This window comes from Plectropomus leopardus, chromosome 12 (assembly GCF_026936395.1).
Source record: "Plectropomus leopardus strain MGB_pleo_1.0 chromosome 12, ASM2693639v1, whole genome shotgun sequence".
Lineage (NCBI taxonomy): Eukaryota > Metazoa > Chordata > Actinopteri > Perciformes > Serranidae > Plectropomus > Plectropomus leopardus.
In genome coordinates this window covers 21,489,638-21,510,074 of record NC_142187.1, presented here as the reverse complement: position 1 = coordinate 21,510,074, position 20,437 = coordinate 21,489,638, and the positions used below count along the sequence as shown (strand labels likewise).

The 20,437-nt window shown below is 38.0% G+C and overlaps 1 protein-coding gene across 2 annotated transcripts; it reads left to right on the top strand.

The window, feature by feature from the left end:
* Positions 1-142: 142 nt before the first annotated feature.
* On the top strand, positions 143-16,578 carry aire (autoimmune regulator). Of its 2 annotated transcripts, none has more exons than XM_088085479.1 (14): positions 143-1,782; positions 2,050-2,224; positions 3,424-3,570; positions 3,901-3,966; positions 4,044-4,175; positions 4,389-4,522; positions 4,612-4,733; positions 4,884-4,953; positions 5,862-5,999; positions 6,109-6,230; positions 6,868-6,949; positions 7,039-7,137; positions 8,789-8,892; positions 16,504-16,578. In XM_088085479.1, the coding sequence occupies exons 1-13, from the start codon at positions 1,636-1,638 to the stop codon at positions 8,867-8,869; spliced, it is 1,515 nt and encodes a 504-aa protein (XP_087941605.1). In that variant the 5' UTR covers positions 143-1,635; the 3' UTR covers positions 8,870-8,892; positions 16,504-16,578. The 2 variants fall into 2 exon arrangements, with proteins under 2 accessions (XP_087941605.1, XP_087941604.1); XM_088085478.1 differs by having other exon boundaries at positions 8,786-8,892.
* Positions 16,579-20,437: the final 3,859 nt, after the last annotated feature.

Here is a 20,437-nt window from a genome sequence, read left to right as displayed (position 1 = left end):
ACTCTCCTAACCATCAACATTCACCTGGTTAGCAAAATGGTCTACTCTATTTAATCTTTATTTCCCGTTTTAGTGATTGAATGTGAAACTGTAACCTCTTGCAGTTTTACGTCATCGTAGCAATTACAATCCACAAAGAGAAACAGAAGAGGCCAGGTTTTTGGTTAGATTTCACACAGGTTTTGTGTCTTTAACCGCTCTACCAATCACATTTTTTTTCTTAATGACATCAAATGTTCTATATTTGACATTCGGAGCCTTAATATAGCAGAAAACCACTCTTGCAAACTCTATGTAAAGACTAGGGCTAGACCTGAATATTTGGTTATTCAGATATTTGTTGATTGGGTAAAGGCGCTCACAAAGAACAAGAGGTGATGGCAAAGCCATTCCTGCTAGCAGCAGATTGGTGTTTTTAGTGTTGTTTGTTAGTGAAGTAGTAACTTCTCCATATATTGTATGTACCAAGGTTATGAATAATGATCTGCAGTATATACAAAATAAAAAACTTTATGGTAGCTCAGAGACTGTGCTATGCCAGGGGATACGTTTTGTGGCGAGTTGATATTGCAATCTGGACGAATGTGTGTCCCACTTAAATTTTGCAAGGAAAGAATTAAATTTTCCATATTCACCAAGATTTATTAGTTATGATCTGAAGTAAATGCAACATAAACACTTGACATGGCAGAGTGCATGTCCAGCCTGGTAGGACAAGTACGTTAATCTCTTTGTGTTTTGAAAAGCTCTATATAAATGCAGTGCATTATTATTATCATTATTATTATTTACACTTTAAGGAGGATGAATACACAGTTACTTAGATTAAAATCCAAAGGTAGGCTACTATTTTGCAATGGAAATATGGATTACAAAAACAAAATATTGTTTACAACCCTTCATATATGTTAGCATTTATTTGCCAACAGTTAGCTGTAAGTTGTTATTTGTGTCTTTAAGATTGTGCTTTATTCACTGAGAGAAAAGTAAGCTAAACTAAGGCAAAGAGGCTGAAAGCAATCAACCAACCTTATAATCAATCTGTCAATCAGTTGATTGTTGACAGTGTTAATTTTCTCCTGTCATAGTTGTCGCTCTAATCAGTGTCTGAGTCAGTGTCTGAAAACCTGATAGTTAAGGGGAAGTTGTGGTGGAAAGAACCTTTTAAGAAGGAAACTGTCACAGTTATGGTTTTCAGGTCGCGTACACTCAGCCCTCCGAATGTAAGAGGACAGGTATTCCCCTAGATGGACAGTTCGTCATGTGATCCCCCTGAGGGTCAACAGGCGGACGGAGACAGTTAATGCTGTTAGTGGACGTGAACTCCACAGAGATGAGAGGTCGAAGGTGAAACCTTGAATGTTGAGATTCTTAAAATCTCAGCCAGTGAAAATGATTGGCATCAGTTTATGAGGGACGATAGTGATGTGTGGATTAAAAGCAGAAACACCAGATTGTATGGAAAAAGACACGAAAGAGTTTTAAACATAAATTACTTAAGAAATATCGGCATGTAATAGTCCACCTGTACAATATGTTCTTCCCTGAGAAGGACACACCTCTTCCAACCAAAGTACCTCTCGGTACGATCTTAGGTCCGGATCTCTTTGAATCTTATGACACACAAAGTGGATCATGTCCAGAGTGGAGGTTTTAAGCGACACAAACCCTCGCTCCCTGCTGAGGGAGCTGCGGACCGATATTGCTATGGCTGTGGATGATGCTTTTCCACTTGTCTACGGTTTGGTGGACAAAAATATCATCACTGACCAACTGCTGAAGGTAAGAAAAAGATGTGGAAATCTGAATTTTGATTATATTTTAATTTTGACCGTGAACATCAGCAATTTTCACTTGTTTTTTTTTTTCATTTGGATTTGCAATTTGTGCAACCCTCATACACTGAAAACAATGAGATGTAATGGTTAGTAGGACATGTTTCCATGCCATTATTCCCCTGTAGTTAAACTAATTCAGATTGTAATCCTGGATTATGATATGTATTTGGTTTTATTATTATTGAGTTCACATACATACATGTTTTCATAGGACACTCTGGAGAAGGAAGGCAGAGAAGGGATCCATAAGGCCATGTACTCCCTCCTGTCCTGGATCCTGGAGCAGAGCAGATCCGCCATCCAGGCTTTCTGGAGCAACTTGTCCAAAGACTACAACCTGGACAGCTACCCCAAACTGCAGACGCTGCTCACTAACCTGCCCTCACGTGTGTAACATTCAGACTTTACCAAAAATATTTTTTATGTATCCAATGTTCGTTTAAGAATTCCAACTGTAATCTTTTAATCAATTTATCTTTCAGCCAAGTTTAACATAAATAAATCCTTATTGATACATTGTATGGAAATCTACAAAATACAAATATTTAGCAATATCAGTATGCTGTAAACTCAAGAAAAGACTGAGATTTAATGTCAAAATCAAATTTCTGTTAATTTAATTGTTAGATTTTCTGCAAAATTAAAGGTACAGTTCACCCCCCCAAATCAAAAATGCATATTACGTCTCTTACCTATAGTGCTATTTATCAATCTAGATTGTTTAGGATTGAGTTGCTGAGGGTTGGAGATATCAGCAGTAGAGATGTCTGCCTTTTGTCCAGTACAATGGAACTATATGGCACTCGGCTTGTGGTACTCAAAGTGCCAAAAAATAATAATTTAAAAAACTCAACAGCAATGTCTCTTTCTATAAATCATGACCTGGTTACTTTACATAATTCACAGATCTTGTTGTGAGCAGTTTCATTTTCTTTCTACCGAACTACACCTGCCAACGGTATCATTACGCAGAAGGAAGCGTGCATCTACTACTAGCTCAGCTGGCATCACTGAACTAGCTAATGTTACAGCTCATCTTGGGAGGATGCCATTAATGTTTGCATTTGACTCTCACAATCTCGAACCTTTCGTCCGTAATTACATGCACGCTTCCTTCTGTAGGGTGATACAGTTGGCAGATGTAGCTCAGTTAAAAAAAAAGAAAAAAAAATCCTAATTAAAACTGCTCACAACAAGGTCTGTGGCTTATCTTGAGTAAATGGGTCATGATTTATGGAAAGAGACATTGCTGGTGAGTTTTCAAATATATCTTTTGGTGCTTTGAGCCCCTCTAGCCGAGTATCATCCAGAGAAGCTAGCAGAAGTCTCTAATACTCTTCAGCTGACACCAAAACCATCTCGATTAATAAATAGCATTACATGTTCGAGCAAAAAAAAGTTATTTTCATTTGGGAGCAAACTGTCCTTTTTAAGAGTTAATAATTGTTGTTGGAATAATTTTGGTTGGAAGCAGAAGCTGCCATCTTCCATCCCAGTTCCTTCTCTACCCTCCCTGTACTTTCAGGACAGAGTTTACTATCTGTAGACGTAAGTGTTCAATATTTTGCTGACATTTTGTTGACAGGAGGGGATACTGCCAGTTCCAGGGGTGAAAAGAGATCCTCCGGAGACCACAAAACACCTCATGTCAAGAAGAAGCGCCACGAGGACAGAAAGACAGTCTCACATGATCTGCATCCACAGTATCATGCCAAGACAAGCGACGGATCAGGTTCATTTCCATAACACGATCTCTTCAAGACTCAAGATTCTTATGCAAGCATAATAAAATTATGATTTTGTCTTCCTTAAATAGTGCATTGCCTTTAGAAATTCACACATATTTACAAAGAATAAAGAAAGACATGAATGAAATAAGAGAGAATTAATAAATATTCAGCAATAAAAAGTACAGAATTTAAGCAAGTGCCAAATATGAGCAGCTTAAGCATGAAACATTTATAAATTCAGAGTTTCTAAATAAATCCTGACTATTTCCTAACAACAGCAACAAGATAAGGCTCCTGATGACGATAAAACATATGTTTGTTGTTTTCTCCAGGGGGTAAAGTGAAGCTGTACAGAGTGAAAAATGGATCTGTGGCCCCACAGCTAACATCTGGAAACGGTAATTAAAAATCAATCATATTATGAAACATAAACAGACAATTATGTAACACTAGAGACACATTTGTTCTGCCGCAGGTGTTCAGGTGTTGTCTTCAATCCAGAGACCTGTCACTTGGTCTTCCTCCTCCTCTTCCTCCTTAACTGAACTGCCAATCAGCCACGAAGCCACAGAAAAGGTCCACATCAAACAGATGTTTGGCCCAGATGGTGCGCCACTGTTTTTTTGTTGTTTTTTTTTTAAGTGTGGACACAAATGTGGATAAAACTTATCATTAGTACATCAAATCTAAATGTTTGAACTATACAACAATGGTAAAATGTGTCACAGAATAGATGAGTATTTTATTGAAGACAAAGCCTAATATGGAATGAACAGTTGCTTTTCATAAACATTATTTTAAAAATATTTTCATTCGGCAGAAATTGCTGGAAAGTGCACAAAAGTCAGCAGTGAGTTTTGCTCCCCGGGTCAGTCAGAGGAGATAAATGGAGCAGCCAAGTCGAAAACTGTTGAGAACAAGTTTCACCACAGGGGGGAGACAACCACAGGCATGGTACAGGATCCACTCATTCACAGTCGATCCTGTTCAATGTGTGTGTGTATTATAAATATCTTATATATTCTGTATCTCTGAGTGTGCAGGTTCAATATAATGATGATGAGTGTGCAGCGTGTAAGGACGGAGGGGAGCTGATTTGTTGCGATGGCTGTCCTCGAGCCTTTCATCTGAACTGCGTGGACCCTCCGCTCACATCCATACCAAGGTGAGAAATATAAGATTTAACTCTCCATCTATCCGTCTGTGTGTAATCATTTCAGTATATTAGCTTATGTGTTTGTTCAGGGACAATTTGTTTTGTCAACTCTGGCTCTGAGGAAGTTTTAATGTTGATTATTAAATGTTTAATCCACAGTGGCACTTGGCAGTGTGAATGGTGCTGTGGCAACAGAGTGAAAAGAGAGAGCGCTCAACTACCTTTACAGGTAAGTATCTGAAGGAAGGTTATTACAAGAGGCAATTTACAGGCAGTCTGGTGTACACACAGACTGTACATATTTAAAATGTTCATTTTGTATGAAAATCTCTGATTGTAATGGTTATTAATTTATGACAAACAAAGAGGTACAAAGTAAAAAATAACTATTAATCACATGCTTCCTAAGAGAAATCTCATATTTCCAGTGCTTTTCATGTCTTTAAAGGTGCAGTGTTTAGTTCTGGAAAGATCTGAATGTCATACTTTTTTTTTTTTGCTGGGTTTTTACTTAATCCAAAAGAAATGTGTCTGATCATTGGTAATCATCAGTTTAAGAAATTTAATCTGTTAGCCATTTTTTGTATCGATACTTAAAACAAATATCATGATGAATATATTAATGTTTCATAAGTACAGCTTACCAGATGTATTTCGCAACTTCTTGCTAATGAACTCTGATGTTCATTCATATCCAGCAAGACAAGCAGAGGACATTTATCTTCCCTATTACTGCACAAATCTCTGCGTTGAAATAGAGGACCATTACTGTGGAATACAGGTCCTCACTTTATTAAAACTTGTCCATCATATTCTCATTTAAGTCTAACATGAAAAAACATTGTTGTAGTTAATGTACGAGCTGTGCTCATGTTTTTTTTGTGTGTATGTGGCTATTTATGATAATTATATCTGCTTGTTTTGTTTGTTATATTGTCACATCAGGGAGAGAAATAACTTTAGTATTTGAATAAATTTTCGAGGGGAGGTTTTTTACTATAAGCCTCTTTGGGTTTCTTACCTCTCCTGCACAATCCCTGCTATGTATGTTTTTATTTACTTGTTTTTATCACATCTTGTGTATTAATACAATTCTAATTCATTTTCTGCTACTGATCATAATATTTTACATCACAGCCACTTGTTGCCCCGCCGCAGAAAACCAACACCAGCTCCAGTAACTCCATCATAGACGTGTCCTTCTTCTCCTCGCTGTCTTCCTCCTCTCTCACCAGCGTCACAGCTTCTATAAACGAGCTCAATGGTAGAAATCAGGTAAAGACTTAAAGCTCCGCATCCAATTTGCAGCCCATTTTGTTGCATTGGTAAAAGATTTCTTTGATTTTAGAAATTTTGCAAAAACGTTCATAAAATGTGTATCCAGATCTCAGGTGGAGAGCTGCTCAGTGTGAGGGAAGTGTGTGGTGTTTGTCACCTGGGAGGGGGAGACCTGACTCCCTGCCTCCAGTGTTTGCAGCGCTTCCACGTGCACTGCCACTTCTCCAAGTAAGAGATTCCCTCCTGTCTCCTCCTTCACTGTTTTAGCCTAGACTCATGCTGAAGATGACATTTATATGCTTCCCGTAAGCACGACAAATCCTGATCTCAGCCTCAGTGGGATCTATGCATCAGTGTGTACATACGTTTCTGCTGGCAAAGACCTTCCTGTGGATGTTTGTGTTGGTATTGATGTGCATTAAGGATGTGATCATTATCCAGCTAATGTTGACTAATGGATTGTAAATGGACTGCAGGGTATACAGTATTATGTATACTGTAAATGACGATCAATGATTTTACAAAATGCTGCCAGAGATACAAAATCCATGTGATGCTCTCATGTGCCATAACTTCTTTGACTGCTTGTCTGAGTGTAATAAATTGATAAGAAATTTAAGATTTCCTTTACCATGTTTAGTAGAAGATTAACAATTACTTTAAAATCTTTTAGTGGCTTATAAATGCCACATGATCCTGGTAAATCACTGGATATGTTTTACATAAAGAGGCCATCCAAACAGAAATGCTTGTAACCTCTTCCTCTGTAATCCTCCTGAGTGTTGATATCACGTATTGATGGACAGAAACATTATACACCACAGCAATCAGTCTGACTCACTCACTGTGTGCTTGTGTTTTGTAGAGGCAGAGCCATCTGCTCGTCCTGCTCCAGGCCCTGGAGGAGCTCTGCAGAGAAGGAGGCTGAGTCATCCCGAGGCTTACAGGTGTGTCTGCAGGTGTGTGTGTGTACAGATGTACCTTCATTATCTGAATATAATGGAGTGTGAACTCTCGTGTGTGTTGGTGTCTGCAGCTCGCTCCTGTGGTTCAAAACACAGTCGTCCATGATCAGAGCTCCTCCGTCCCCGAGCCCGTCCTCCATAAAGATGAACTGGACTCCATCCTGGGAGACGTGAGTGTGGCTCAGTTACAGATGTAGACATGACGTTAATATAACCAGGCATTTCAGACAGGGGTCAACAGATTATTGGCCTGGACTATTACTGGGGCCAATATTTGGAATTTTGCCAATTATCTGTATCAACATTTTATTTTAATGAGCACCGATTAAATCTATTAATTAAAAAGTGCAAAGAAAGTGTCAGCATAGGAGGAACTTTTACTTTATAAAACCTCAGGGAGCTATTTTTATTTATTCATTTGACGTTATTTAAAAAAAAAATGAGTTTGTTATATTCCAAATTCTAAATATTGACAGAAAGATTTTCATTTATTTTGTAAATGCATATTGGTTCCATACCGGTTATCAGCCTCATTAACTTCTAATAATCAATATAGGTATCTGCCCTGAAAAACCAATATCAGTCAACCCCTAATGTCAGACACAAGATAGAGTTGCACATCTTATCACACAGACAGGGAGTGAGTTGTCATGGTGTTCATTGTGTTGAGGTCTAGTTTTTTGTGTTCAATGAGAGATATGCATGTACTCAGTTCCACTGTGTTTCATTTATGGCTCAAAACTGGAGAGCTTAAACACTATTTTTTGTGCTGTTATGTATTCTTAATCTTCCTGATAAATGTTGACAAATTCCTGTGAGATGGTACATCGATGAACTGCAGCTTGGTTTAAATATGTCCCCAAAATGGTTTTGAAAAGGACGAATAGGGGGTGATGCATGGCCAATGCAAGTGTTAGAAACTGTCAAAGGTCTCAAAAGGTCTTGTTGTTTGCAGCTTTCAGCTTCTAGCGGTCTGTTTCGGCTTGAGCTCCATAAATGCTGCTTGCGGCTATAATTTTATTTTGTGCTTATTTTGATTTTATTTGTCTGCAAATTAAAAAGGAATTAGCTCTGTGAAAAAGACATTTCGCAAAGTCTTAGGGAGCGCTGAAACAAGATTGTCTGAATAGACATACATTCTGTAACAGTAATAGCAGGAAAGGAGAAGCTGATATTGACATTAAAAGTGAGCTTTTCTAGAAAAAGTCTTTTGTACTATAAACAGTAAAAGGATGTAAGGAACATGTAGTTGTACATGCGTTATTACGCTAATTAAAATAATGATAGAGGGGACTATAATGCATTGTATAGAGGCCAGATTAATATATCAGGTTAAGTTAGAATTTCTCATTGTACCAAAAGATTTGCTTCTTACCTCACGGTTGTGAAAATTATTGTGCTCCCAAAGACCAAAAAACTCTGAAATCAGTGGATATGCATGGTTATTAGGATCTGACTGATTTAGGGCCCTGTCTCATCCTCCACCTCAAAATTGTTGTTGAGAGACGTAAGTCTAACACATTTATAAGCTCAGATGATCAGATCCTGTAAATATTTCCTCTTGTTCCCTGGCTGCACTTCCTTCGACTCCTTCTGAATCTACATCGCGGAAATGTGAATGTACCAACAGAATGACCTGAAACTAAAAACATAACCTGACATAACTTGATAACTGCGGCAATAATCGGGTAAAGATTGTTGCCATGTGATATCATCATTGTCACTGACATCATGCAGTACATGTTTGCCAAATGATGTCACCAGGTCTCTGTTTTTTAACGATGAATCCTGCTGTGTTTTTCTCTGTTTGGATCTCAGCAGGGCTCCGTTGACGGCATCTTGCAGTGGGCTTTCCACAACATCTCTCGGCCTCTTCCAGACTCTCAGGGATGCTACCAGTGACAGACGGACCATCTAACACCCATGTATGAGCTCTCATTGTTTTCACACAGCAGTATCTTCATATTCTAAGTGAAAACACAGCATCTTTTATAAATGCACATTTTAAATAAGTTTTAAAGAATTCAAGTACAAACAAAAAAGATTGATAAAAGATAGAAGTCCTTCTTTTAAAGAGGCTTTGACTCTAAAATACATAATTAAGACACATGAAGCTACAGTTGGATTGCTGGTTTAAGTTTAAAAAAAAAAATACAAACTCATACACAGAGGGACCAAATGTCTTTACCCCTTCTTATTTCTGTGCTGAATTTTTGGCAGTATCACACCACTCTGAGTGCATATACTTAAATCATCTTCTATATCAAAACAACTAGGTTTTTGACAGAAACCAAGGCGGAAATATTTTTCGTATTGGATGGCTAAATTGACATGTTACAAGTCCCCTTCAGACCATCTCCTTTCCTCTATGCAGTGTGTATTTACCCTGTTGCCCTAAGTTTCCATTAAATCTAATACAACCAGCACTCATGTGTTGGAATAAAACTTGCACCATGCACCATGTGAGCACTGTCTGTTCTGATTCTCAGGGCATCAAATACTTACGCTTTGTCACAACCCTCGGCGTGCCAAAGGCACCCTATAGCGTCTTCATAAAAAGGCACAGGGTTTTCAACTAACTCCAATGTACGTGGCAGTACTTGACACTGAGAGCCAATGATGTTGTGTAAAGACTCAAAGTATGTGTAGGTTGGGAGGCAGGAGAGGTCGATGTGTCAAACAAAACTGTGGCCCATATGACACCAAAAGTCTTTGTTGTTATAACGTAGTGTTACGCAGTTTACATATGGTTGTTGCACAATGATGCCACTGACTCATTCATGTCACCTCATGTTACATTTTAACCCGAAACATAATCTTTTCTATAAACTTAACTTCGACCGTTACACAACATTAACCACATCTTACAATGTGTTTCAGCTGTGCATCTCATAGATAAACTAAAGGTTACCCTCTGTTTATATGCGATGCAATAACACCTCTTTAAGCACCTGCTGAATCGCGCCCGAGGGAGCCACTTACTACCAACAGCCCATAGCATCATGTGATCTATAAAAGCAAAAAAATGTTTCCATTGCAGTTTTTCAAATCGCCCGAAATACCACCTCATGCAAGCGTAAAAACTTTTTATTTTTATTTTTATATACGTGTTTCCATTATGCATATTTCATATTCGCAATTTCAATTTTCAGTCCGAAGATTAACGGAAACCTACATAGTGAAGCTGGTACTTTTTGGTTTTTTTGGGGTTTCCTGCATAACCCAGTTGGTAATCTAGTGTTGCTGCAGTGATTGTACCAAAGGACTTTGTGACGATGCAGCAACTTAAGGTTTTTCTCACCATTCTTGTCACCCCCAATCTTCTCCCCATCCTATTTCACAACACTTTTAAATTTCCTCCTGCTCTGTGTAGCATCACAACATGACTAATTGTGTTGGACATGGGGTCAGCACTGATGTAGGAGGGCTGGCAATGGGTCTTGGACATCTTTTTGCTAACTTGGCCCAAACAACTAAAATATATATTTTTCAAGTTGTCAATATCCTTCAGCTGTCAGCGTGGAAACCCAGTGATATAGGTGTTTTTTATGCCTTAGTTGTGTTTTCATGTGCTTGTGTGGAGATACTCACTGGTTAACAGTTTTAGATCAAGACCCAGGCTGTTGCAGCACTCTAATGCCAGAGCAGATCAGTGTCTCATCAGGGTAAATAAAAGAGACGATGCAAACTTCCACATGTGTTTTCAGAAAGAGAAATAAATGCCCCTCTCGCTGTGCGGATCTGTGCACAATTCACATTCACACGTTACAACAGATGGTTTTAATATGATGAGGTATGCACGCTGAGAAATGCCTCTGTTTAACAGGAATTCCTTGAAGACTATCACTTAGATGTGGAATGTTGTTTTTGTCATGGGATTCAACAGTTTTAGCATGACTGCCAGAGGGATGGAGCTCGGCCAGGCAGATTTTTCTCCCCTCGGTATTTGGTTGCCATGGCTCTCAGCTCCTACAGGCCCAAAACAGAGGATGAGAAACAAGTTCCAGTGTGTGTGTGTATATCTGTGCATGTGTGTCTCTGTTTGTTTATGAATCCACTTTCTAAATGGTTCATGAAATATCCTGCATACTTAAGGGATCTGTGTCTTTGCAGGGAAAGCAACTCCTTGAGTATTTGCTAAAAGTATGAGGGAGAAAACTCAAACAATGCTTAATGCAATGATAATGATGAATCTGATATAGATTGGTGTGTAAACAGTTAGCGCTGCTGCGCTCAGATTTTCTGACATAATTTGTGTTCAAATTGCATTCCTAATGATTTTTGTCATTCTGCAGTCCACTCCAACTCTGTATATATTGTGCATGAAAATCTTATTACTTTACCTTGACTAAGTAGGTTTCAGTCATGACTCCAGCTTTACAATCTCACAACTTCCTCTGCGTTGCATACCACATGAGAGACCACATGGAAAAACTTGCCTCTCCTTTCAGAAATTTAAAAAAAAGGTCAAACAGCTTCTCACCACTAGGTGGCATCCATCTGTGATTGTCTTGTCTGTTGTGCTGCCGAGTCTCACTGAACTTAAGCAACCATCACAATGTGATATGAGGAAATATTTCCTTTAACAAAACAATTTTTGTGTGTGCAGAGAAGTTGGAATTTCTCAGATTTTGTCAGGACAAAAGGAATTTGTCACAGCTATTTCCAACATGAATAGATAATATGGAGCGTGAAGAAAATATGTTTTGATGTAGGTTATTTTTACACAGACCAGTGTGGGAAAGTAGAAACATTTACTCAAGGAGTTCACTTAAGTACAGTTTTGAGATGCTTGTGCTCTACTGCACTAGTTCCTAACCTTTTTCCTTAAGAGACCCTTTTTTTTGTCATTCAGTATACTCATGTCCCCTGACTAAGTGACATATTTTATAATTCATTCATAATATATTCAATGCATAACAATGATGGGAAGAACAACTGATAAACTGTATCAATTTATTAACAGTGAATGCAATAAGTGAAGGAAGTTTTTGTAAAATGAGCAATTTGGATTAAATTTGAGCAGATTATTTCTTGTGAATATTACATCAGAGATTAGTTTTCTTGACATTTTAGTAACTTTTTATAGTTATCTTCCTATATTGTTATTTGTAAACAACCAGCCTTTCCTTTTTTGACAAATACATTTTTGTCGTCTCCCTGACACTTGGCCATTATTCTGTTAGGTCTTTGGTTATTTTAACTGCATACTTTTCAAATGTGGGATGAGGCTGTTCAGCACAGAGTGAAGGCTCTGTGAATAAAGTTTTTGTTCAACTCTTCACTGTGCTTTTGTCCTGTGAGATTTGGTTAACGTTTATATCTTAAATGATGATCTAAAATTTTAAAACAACAAGTTAATTTATGTTTATACTTAAAGCTTCATAGTATTTTTACTTTTTTTTAGTAAAAAAATTTTAGTATTTTTATATAGTATAATAAGTAATATAGTATTTTTACTCTTACACCTCAAAATTGAGAAGCCCTCAAAACCCACAGTGGGAGTCGAGACCCCCAGGTTGGGAACCAGTGCTCCATTGTGTATTTTATGCTACTTTGTGCTTCTGCTTCATTTCATTTTAATGGGATATATTGCACATGAAAACTTGCTGCCTACATTGTAATGCCTGAGTAATAATACCACTCTCTACTAGGCCCTTCCTCTGTCTTAGCAGAAGTATTTACTTTTGAACATTATACTCCTTAAGTAAAGTTATGAACGCAGGAATGTGAGGGTATTTTTTTCATTCTTGTATTGCTAATTTTACAAAATTAAAAGATATTGACACAGACTATACCAAGCAGCAACCAACAGGGCTTCAGAGTGAAGTGCCAGAAACTGCAGCTCCTCTAATGTCCACTTGAGGCTCACTCCAAAAGTGAGTTAATCTCCATAGACTTTAAGTTAAAGGGCCCAACTTAGAGCAGAAATAAACATTTTTACTGCCTGCTATGAAAACAGTTTTGGTCTCAATGGCTAGTTTCCCCTGTTATGACAGGGATTGATTTATATACTGTATATATATATTACTCACATTTTTAAATTTTATGACTTAATGTTATGTAAATGTAAGGGTGTGGTTGAGTGACAGGCTGTCTGCGAGGCGTTGCAACAGTATGTGAGTCAGATCCACCCCTCACTCCTCCTCAGCTCCACTCTCTCGTCCAAATATTGTCACTTCTGGCTCCAAAAAGTCAAGATTGTGACTGCCAAAATGCTAAACTCGAGGCTTTAAAACGGGAGTCCTCAAACTAATGGGTGACATCTCAGTGGCTTTGTATATCACTTTATACAGTCTGAACCTGCCATATGGCTCATTTTCTGCAAACAGTTTTTCTTTGCACTTCTGTTTTTTATTGTCTTTTGAAAACCATGATTTAAAAAATTAACATAATATTGTCACTTTTTCTATCCATTTACACATTTAAAAGTTATCTAGCATTCAGAGCTCTGAATGCAGACAAGGTTCAAAATCTATAATCACAGACATTTTTTGTGATCTCGCAGCTTCTTCAGTTTAAAGCAGTTCAGCTTTCATTTCTGCCAGTTTTTCAGATATTTACAGCAATTTGTAATATATTTCTGCATTTTCAGCTATATATTTCTACATTTTCAGCCATGGTTTAACACTGATTTCAGCTCTAAGCATCCACACACACCGGAAATCCACCGGAAATGCATTTTCTAGTCTAGTTTTCTAGTATTTCTTGCCATGCTGCATTCCTTTATGATGTATAATAAGGCAGAAATGTCCCAAAGGTTATCAAGAGTATCAGCAATGTGTTGTGTAAGGCCTCGTCATCGTGTATACACTTACGCCTGATGATGTTTTAGAGAAGTATTTTGATAGAAGTGGAAGGATATACTCTCTCGCTTTCTAGTCAAGAGTTAGACAAACGTGAAGTATAGCCAGCAGCTGGTTATCTTATTACAGTAAAAAAAAACCTACATATAGCACCTCTAAATCTCACTAACACGTTATATCTCCCTTGTTTGAACAAAAACCTAAAATTAAAAACCTCAACTTGACATTTCTTGGGGGCAATGGGTAATATCCTGTAACCTGGTAACTTCTGGATTTGCTAAATGTGGCGTTTAGTTGGGAAATTAAAAAGTACATAACACTTTCAACATGCTTAGTCTAAATCTCTTACCATGTAAATATCTCACTGTTTTACTGAGCCGATGCATAAATATTTTTTTTTTTTGGGAGGGGGTAGAATTTTTCTCAGATGACGATTTCATGTTTGGGAGGTGAGAAAGTTAAAATAATACTAGTGAGGCACATAAACACCCAGTTTTCTGTGTCAGCTTGAAGTTTAGATTCCTCGAACGTACACACACATCCTGTTACGACTGTGTTGCTCACAGGCCTGAAATTCTTTGGAAAACTATGATAGGTGAAATTCCCACGCTTTGGGCATCCTCTCTTCGCATTTTTTGGCGCTTAATAAGTGTGGGCAGCTGTCCAGTCTGTGTTCCTGCTGGGCCACCGACGGTCTGGGGATCTTTAGAGAGGTGACGTCTGCACCACTTCCAGTCAGGACCCTCCACCGTTTGTTCGTGCTATTGTTGTGGGCAGGAAACTGCGAGAGGCCCTCCATTGTCTTGGCACAAGGTTTCAGAGCAGAAAGTGTTACTTCTCTGAACCACTGAGAAACTCAGGAAATAAGGAGGGTGTAAACTGAGGGGCAGCGTTGCATGTATTTGAATTCACTTTTATGTCAGTTATTTCACTATCTATGTATTTTATGTGGCATCCTTTATGTTGAAGACAAATTTCTCCAGGGACAGATAAAGTAATAATGAACCTTGAATAACAGCACATGGCACTGAAAGAATCCTTGGAAGCTGTTTCCAATATAACTCAACTTTTAATAGGGATTGTGCTCATTGTTTGAGTATTTATAGGTTACAGTTACAAAAACATTCTTGCACAACGGAGATCTGTAAGGCCAATTATTTTTTTCATAATGTGCTCATAGCTTAAAAAAAGTCTGTACATTATAGAAACCTTTTTCTTTTTCATACATTCTACTAATTTTAATGTGAGGGTAATTTTTTTGTACTCATGTACAAAGAAATGTAAATTGTTAAGCAATAGTGTCATGAAATTCATAATCATATAGTTTTAATACTATATAGTACATTTTCATAAAATTTTAATATTTAAATATACTTTTAAGTTAAGTTTTTAGGTAAGTTACTCCACTGATTTAGCATTGCAAACATGTAACACTGTTGAACTCACGATGGACAGATTAAATGAAAAATACCAAAAAAAAAAAAAAAAAAAAACGTTAAAACTGGTGCAGCAGAACCAGAGATATCTTTTCCTTTCAACGCCTTCTCCATTCTTGTAAAAACCGTGTCCCACATTTTCATAGTGGCCAAAATAGGGATTTACAGCTTCTGAGTACATCATGTGATGCCTTCGGGGCCCAAAGGAACTTTTTCCCTATAGACTTACATTCTAAAAGAGACAGTGACATGTATCAGTGGATACATTTTTTTGAGCACCACCACCCCTGCCAACCAAAATTTGATCCATTCAGTCTGATAACATTTGGAAAGTCTGGAAGAGCCGCACAACTGAACCATTTTATCCCTGTTCAATTTAGCAGAGCACTATACTGGAAGTAGTCGATTTGGCAGGCAGAAAAATGAAAGTAGTGCTGATCATTTAGGTAATTTTGAACTAGGCAACTGGGATGTTTTTGGCCTCATGTGCAACTGAGCATCTTTCATATGAATGAAAGGGATCTTGCCTCCAATGTAGTATCCACTTTAAAAACTTGGAAGGGACCACCATGTAACTCCATCGCCGACAGATCAGTTGTGAGATTTGAGTTTGGTAGTGATGTAGCTAAAAGCTGCCAGCCTCCAGCAGAGATGAGCAGCTACAGAGGTCTAGAGACCACTCTTCTTTCTAACACCACACTTCCAGATTTCTTTTTGTGTTCAACACCAACCAACGCTGACTCAGCTGACATCATAAGCATCTCATCGGAAATTGCACAACTTTTTAACATATGCTGTAATCCTCCCTAAATTCCTACTAAAGTATTAATGCGAATTTATACTTCATTTTTCTTTCTTTTCTTTCTACACATTGCATGAAATATTGTACCTTTTACCCAGCTGCATTTATCTAACACCTGTAGTTGTTTGTTACTTTGCAGATAAAATAATGAGATGATATTGTAGATAATATCATCATGTACAATAGGTAATCAAATACCTCTTTTTCTACCAACTATAACATTAAAATGCCCTTACAAGTATATTTTACTCATTATACTTAAGTAACATTTTGAAAGCATGTTTTTACTTGTAATGGAGTATTTTTGCATTGGGGTTTTGCTTATTTTACCTAAAGTAAAGGATCTCAGTACTCTAACTTCAACACAACTTGGAAAAAAAACTTCAGTTATTTATTGAAAGTGCCCTTGATTGCAGTTTATTTTTCCTGCTTTATATCTGAGAAGAGATACCAAACATATTTGAGATTGTAACTTCTCTGTTTCCTTTGCAGCGTTTTGACCTGGTGCGACGGTCCAGGTCCAACATTCCTGCGTTACATAAGAGTGGACTGAAGTCAATAAGCTGTGAGTTCTTATTTGTGTTTCTGATTTCACTGAAGTAGATCTGAACATACTGTTAACTGGGGGTGAAAGCATTGCCAACACACACACACACACACACACACACACACACACACGCCACCAACACAGCTGTGTCACATGTTTTTCCCATTCTGCCAAGAAACATTTATCCTCTTCTCTCTCCTGACATGAAGTTTCCACTTTTAGTAAAATGTCAGGGTCACTTTTCCTTCCTGGTTTGAGTGATACTTCGTCTGTAACCTGACACCAGGCATAAGTCAAAAACAATGATCTCTTTACAATGAGTAAATGCCCTTCCTTTTTCACCACGCAGCCAAGAGCGATGACACTGAGTAACCACAACGCAACAAGTTTAATCTGACATGACAGCGGCTCCCCAGCATCTAGCTATTTGTCTAGACGTCTCCGTAATTTGAAGCGGTTTACAGCAATTTATTAGGACTCATGAAGTCACTGTCTGTGGTCGCCTCTCGTCTCTGTCTTTCCCTTGCTGTTTAGAGCAATATGGTCAGCTCCAAAGACAAACATCCAAACCTCTGCCTAGGGCTTAGGGAGAAGAAAATTCGTCTAACTCTCTCTGTGTCCCATGAGGAGGCCAGATAATGATACGCTGGCAGGGCAGATTGCAGGGTTGCCATCGGGCTGGAACTGTAAACACAGCGGAGAAACCTCGTTAGGACATTCCAGAAAGGTCCTCAACTGGGAATTCTTGGAAGAGCTTCTCTGTGTTTGCATTCTTCTTTGGGACGGCAGCGCTAACACAGTCTCCTGTGATCACTGCCCTGTCCCGAGTGAGAATTTAATGAGGAGGAATGAAGGCGAGCAGATGTTGAGCATTTCTCTGCAAACTGTGAACTGTGGTGACGCAGGTACATTTCAGTACAATGGATGTTTACCTCCTATTTTCTGTTTCTTTAAACACTGCGTTTAAAGTGAGACTATGTAACTTTTACTGGACAGTGGACACAAGTTACAGTCGGGAAAAAAAGCTAAACCAGTGCTTTGCAGTTATCGTACCAGTAGCACAGGTGGAAAAGATCTTTAAAGCCGGCAAAGTCAGTGTGCATTTTAAAGCAATATGTAGTGTAAGCCACCATTAGCTGCTGATCATACCCAGGCCTCCAGGAAGTATGCCTGGCTTTGAAGCCAATTTTTGTAGAGGCCATAAAGTCGATTTACATCCGTCGCGTAATGCCATGTGGCCCAAAAACACTTTTTCCCATCGATTTACATGGCAAAATGCTCTGATAATGTTTGGAAAGTCCAGAATAGCCATATGATTGAATCATTGTATCCCCATTCAAGTTAGCAGAGTGCTTAATGAAAAGAAACCAGAGAAAAATAGAAAAATATAGTGCCCATGCTCAAATTGCCCGCACAGTGAAAAAATGGAAAACATCATTAGGCTAGTGTTATACCCCACACTATAACTTTTTTGGATTTTTGCACCACTGAGCAGCTTTCATATGAATGGACTGCATTCCTCCCCCATTGCTGTATCCACATCTCTTTATACATCCATAGTTACACCCTTAGTAGCAACTGGGGGGCCGAAAAATGAAATGTTCAGCCAACACGGAAGTGCCAAAAACTGCAGTTCCTTGAATGGCCACTTGAGGCTGGCTCCAAAATCCATAGACACCCATGTTTAAATGCGTAACTTTACAGCAGATATAAACATGTTTACTGCATGGTACAAAAAACGGTTTTGGTCTCTATAGCTAATTTTAGCATTCATGACAACTGTAAAGGGGAAGAATTTATATAACTCACCCTTTTTATATTTTCTTAAGGCTGAACACATAATTGGGCGAGGGTATGTTACGTGACAGGATGTCTGCGAGGTGTCACCACAGTCGATGAGTTAGACTGCTTTACTATCTTTCAGATCATTGTTTTGGTTTATGACCTGCACCTTAACTGCTGGCTTGGTGTTGCTGAAAATCAACCTTATTTTCAACAGTTTTAGTTAAAAAAAATCTCTAAAAACCATTCACTGTATAAATAATGGATGTAGTTACTGTGACATCACCTATTGGTATGTGGACTCCAGCAAGTTCAGCATTTCAGCCATTATCATCTTGATTTTTTGCATACGGAAGTGACCATATTTGGGCGAGAGATTTGAGCTGCGGAGGAACGAGGGTCTGGCCACGAAGTGTAAACTGTAGAGATGCCTCATAGACAGTCTGTCACTCAAGTGGTCCTACCCTTAAAAAGCATATGTGTTACGTACTTTGGGCCTTAATAAAATGTAAACGGGTGAGTTATATAAAAATGTATCCCCCATATAACTGAGACCATAACTGTTTCTTTGTACCAGGCTGTAAACATGTTTATATCTGCTTTAAAGTTGGGGATTTTAACATGGGGGTCTGTTGGGAGTGAATAATTTTATACACTTTGCAGCAGGCTTCATTTTTCATCCTTGGAGGATGCCGCTTGCTAAAAACAACTGTATACTACCTGCAAAAAATCGAATATATCTGCTTTAAATCCTCAAACACGTTCCATTGTAAAACACATGAAATCAAACTAGCCAATATGACTATGAAAAAACAAAAACTCATTCAGATCATCAAAGTAAAATTTTGGGTGACTGTTAAACGTGTCAATCTCTATAGGTCTATTTTTATGACAGATGTTTTATTTTACATCTTTGCGTCACCCAAACTGCACAACCCACAGTGTTGAATTTAAAAAGGTCATCCAAGCACAAAGGTGAACTCAGTGTAATACGTTGCATTTTGAAACAGTCACAATATTTTGTGGATTTGTTCTGAAAAATTTCAAGTTACTGTAACAAATGTAATGTAGCTGAAGTCATGTCACTATCCTGAACACGTGGAACATTTAAAAAAAAGGAGATCAGATAACTCAGATGCTGATTGTAAAAATATCTTTGTGTTGCTTAAAAAAATTGTTGTTATGCTCCTAGTTTTTTTCTCAAAAACTGAAACACTGGGGAAAGTGTTGTTATTTTTACGTCATTATTATCTCAGTGAGGTTGAAATAGATGTTGACATTTTCTCCGCATCAGAAAAAAGTTTGGGTCAGCTGTATTGAGATTTATATTTCTGGTCAAATGATAATACCAGATCAGTGACAGACATGATAAATACATAAATCAAAAACATGTTATTGATTCTGCTATTGTTTTCCAAAAGCACGAACTATACAATGCAGACACAGCTGATTTAATCTATCTGGGTCAATGCACAATGTGACTTTTCAATAACATTAAAACGATTCAAATGATTTTTTTCCCCATGTCATATTATTGGCCATTTGAATTAGTCTCAGAATAGATACCCCCCAGCCTTAAAAATAGACAGTCTGTGTAAAACAAGACAATGATCGTCTTTTAGTCGACACAATAGTGTCTTTGTGTGTCAGCAGACACGTCCAGGCCCTCAGTTGCAACCATTAACATATCTCGCAGCTGAATCATCATCACTTACTGGTAGTAACGCCAAAGCTTGAAGTCATCTGAAAGATAATGGATTTTTCCAGTTGACACTTTTAAAAAATGATTTGCACAATAGTCCTACAGCAAGCAGAAGAGCAAGCTGCCACAGAGGAGGTTAACTACTTGAAAGGTGAAACATAACAGAAAAAAAAGGAAAGGAAAAGAGTGAGACAAAATAATAATAGTAATTATTGCTCGACATGAACTAGGAATTTCTGCCTCTATTGGCAGAAAGGGTTTATAAAATTCATAACTCTGCTCTCTTTTATTTCAAGATATTTTTGGGGGCTCTTCAACTTTATTTGATAGGACAGCTTCAAGTGTGGTGGTTGCCAAAATCCATCAACACCCACTCATCCAAAGTAGCCCTGAAC

Bases quoted from the DNA above. Each gene is read 5' to 3' on its own strand.
- aire (XM_088085478.1), top strand. From the start codon at position 1,636: ATGTCCAGAGTGGAGGTTTTAAGCGACACAAACCCTCGCTCCCTGCTG. The intron at 1,783-2,049 runs GTAAGAAAAAGA...ATGTTTTCATAG, and splicing joins TCACTGACCAACTGCTGAAG to GACACTCTGGAGAAGGAAGG. The intron at 6,950-7,038 runs GTGTGTCTGCAG...TGGTGTCTGCAG, and splicing joins AGTCATCCCGAGGCTTACAG to CTCGCTCCTGTGGTTCAAAA.